The sequence below is a fragment of the Petaurus breviceps genome, unplaced genomic scaffold (genome assembly GCF_028583685.1).
Source record: "Petaurus breviceps papuanus isolate PSGF00001 unplaced genomic scaffold, PetGlider_PUasm1.0 91041, whole genome shotgun sequence".
In the NCBI taxonomy this organism is placed as follows: Eukaryota; Metazoa; Chordata; class Mammalia; order Diprotodontia; family Petauridae; genus Petaurus; species Petaurus breviceps.
Genome location: NW_027187400.1, coordinates 41,620,527 through 41,623,090, shown reverse-complemented (window position 1 = coordinate 41,623,090; position 2,564 = coordinate 41,620,527). Strand labels below are relative to the sequence as shown.

The window sequence follows — 2,564 nt, the reverse complement described above, 5'->3', positions numbered from 1 at the left end:
GGTGGGGGACTATCTCATCTCTCACCAGAATTCTCCATCCTCCTTCTTCACCAACAAAGAGTCACGCCATTCTTCAGGGAGAGCAGCCCACCGGGGGCAGCTACATGGGAGACAGGGCAGATGATGAAGAATGGGGGGGGAGGGAGGGGTGTAGCTTCCCAGCCTTAGGTCTGGCTCTCAGTTTCATGGGCCTGTGGGGTCTCTCCCATGTCCCTCACCTGTCACTCCATGCCCCACTCCATTCCACACGGCCCCATGGGTTGCGAAGTCGTAGGAGCCTGACTTTGGTGAATCCCAGGGACATCTGAGAAAACAAAGACAAGGAAAGGTCACTTTGGGACCAGGGTCAGGCTAAAGTGACCTTGTCCCAAACCATCAGATCCAGTACTGACCTTGTGGGTCCCTGTGACGGAGTATGCGTGACCTTTCACCAGTCCTTCCTCTGTCTTGTACTCACCCCGGTCACTCTGGTCAGATGGGGACATGGGAAGATACACAGGAGCATTGGCACAGCACAGGAAACATGAATGTGTCCGAGCCATGTTCAGGGAAGGAGGTGGAGAAGGTGAATGTGGACATGGGAGGGGAAGGGGACAGATCCCTCCTATCCACGGGCCACACAAGCAGGGCCACCCAGGGTAGGGAGACAGGCCTATGTGGAAGTGGACGTGGCAACATGAATCAGGGTGTGGGGCCATGAAAACAGAAGAGGCAGTGTGGTGCAATGGTCCAGGGCCCTCTCCCCTTATCACTAAACAAAGGAAAAGGAGAGATTTGGGGACACATTTGGATCACCAATTGGGGGTAACCACAAGGGAATAATCTCCAGGGGGCATGTGTGGGATGCTCAGATGAGGAGGTGCTCAGGGACATAAATGGGAAAGACATCTTGGACACACACATGTGTGCACTGACATGTGTGCACACTGGCACGCATACACACATGTGCACACCGACACACACAAACACACACTCATGTACAGGAAGGAGGCCCGTGGAGAGACATGCAGTCAAGTAGACGCATGGAAAAATGAAACATGAGAACAGGCACATGAAGAGAGAATGTCAGATTTGGGGGACAAACATGGGAGAGAGGGAAGTACATGTCAAGGATACCGTATAGCAGAGAGAGATGCAGGAGGAGGAGGGGTATGTGTGTATATGTGTTTGGGGGGGTGTTATATGTGCAGAGTGCTCATGTCTACACACATGCATGTGTATAGGCGCACGCATGTGCGTGTGCTGCGTGTGAGTGTGCGTGTATGTGTGTGCGCAGACCCAGGCTGCCTTCTCCGGGGGCCAGGAGGCTCACCAGGGCAGTGGCCCCCACAAGGGATTCCTTAGCCAGGGCATGCCGAATAGCAGAGAAGAAAAGAGGAATGTCTGGCTGCAGGTACAGGACCTCACCCACGCCGCCTGTGAAGTCCACGAAGGCCTCATTCATGTGACCGCCTCGCATCACCTCATAGGAGCCATGGAGCCTGTGGGGAAACCAAGGCAACCTCCCTCCCCTCCCCTGGAGGGGGTGGAGGAGGACAAAGGGGAAGAGGGTTTTAGAGAGAGAAGGAGTCAGGGGAATCTGGGCCTGGGGTGGGAGTGGGGGACTTTGGTGCTTCGGGACGGGTCCCCTGTGGTCCCAAGGGTCCTTTGGGGTGTGGGGGTGTCTCTGAGGCCTACAAAGATCAGAAATCGTACCCAGACTAGGCTCTCAAAGACTGGGGGATAGATCCTGAAGATCCTTTGAGATTTCTGAGGATCAACAAAAGTCTGCAGAGGGTCTCTTGGGGTCTCTGAGAATCAGAGATAGTCGGGCTTGGGCCACTGGGGTTTCTGAGGTCTCTGAGGGTTACTGCATTTACAGAGCAGGTTTATAAAACTCTCTCAATGTATTATCCCTGGGAGCTTCAGGGGCTCAGGCCAGATCCCTGACGGTCAGCAAGATGCTTCAGGGGTAGGAAGCATTCCTTACTTGGCATAGGCCTTCTCCAGGAGTGGGGCCCAGAATTCAGCTCTCTGAGCTGACCGAACGAAGAGCAGCTTCCCTTCCCGCACAGGCAGCCTGTCGTCCACCACCACGTCCACCCAGCGACCAAACTGCCATAGCTATAGAGAGAAGGCCAGGGAGGGGGCAGCCGACAACTGCCCCCAGTCCCTACCCCAGCCATCCCAAGCCTGTTGTCCTGCCTGTCCCAACCAAGCTCAATGGGGCATGGACCTGTGGGCCTGTCATCATCCTAACCCCGAGACCTACTGCTCTCCTAGAGTAGCTGCTAAGTCCGTTCTACATATATTTACAGAGACCTACATTTTACAGAGTTCATCCAAATTAAATCCTTGGGGATTGACAGATGTGGTCTCTGTCCCTTGCTCCCCTCCCTACTTACCTGGAAGTGAAAGATTCCTGCATAGCCCCATTGGAAACTCTGCCTGGGGGGCACTACCCGATAAAGGAGGCGGGGGTACAGGGTGAGGGAGGCTGCAGCAGCCAGGAACCAACAGTTACCTGGGGGGGGGCACCAGGAGGGGTCAGGGGGGCTGGGAGAGGCCCCTGGGAAGGACTCAGA

At 55.3% G+C, this 2,564-nt stretch overlaps 1 protein-coding gene across 1 annotated transcript in view; it reads right to left on the bottom strand.

The window, feature by feature from the left end:
- CAPN12 (calpain 12) overlaps positions 1-2,564 on the bottom strand; it is an 11,034-nt gene that overhangs the window by 7,427 nt on the left and 1,043 nt on the right. The window contains exons 3-8 of the mRNA XM_069078554.1: positions 2,385-2,503; positions 1,970-2,103; positions 1,313-1,481; positions 393-467; positions 219-304; positions 26-100 (exon numbers count right to left, since the gene is read on the bottom strand). Of these exons, the coding sequence (XP_068934655.1) occupies positions 26-100; positions 219-304; positions 393-467; positions 1,313-1,481; positions 1,970-2,103; positions 2,385-2,503 (658 nt within the window). The remainder of the gene's footprint in view (positions 1-25; positions 101-218; positions 305-392; positions 468-1,312; positions 1,482-1,969; positions 2,104-2,384; positions 2,504-2,564) is intronic.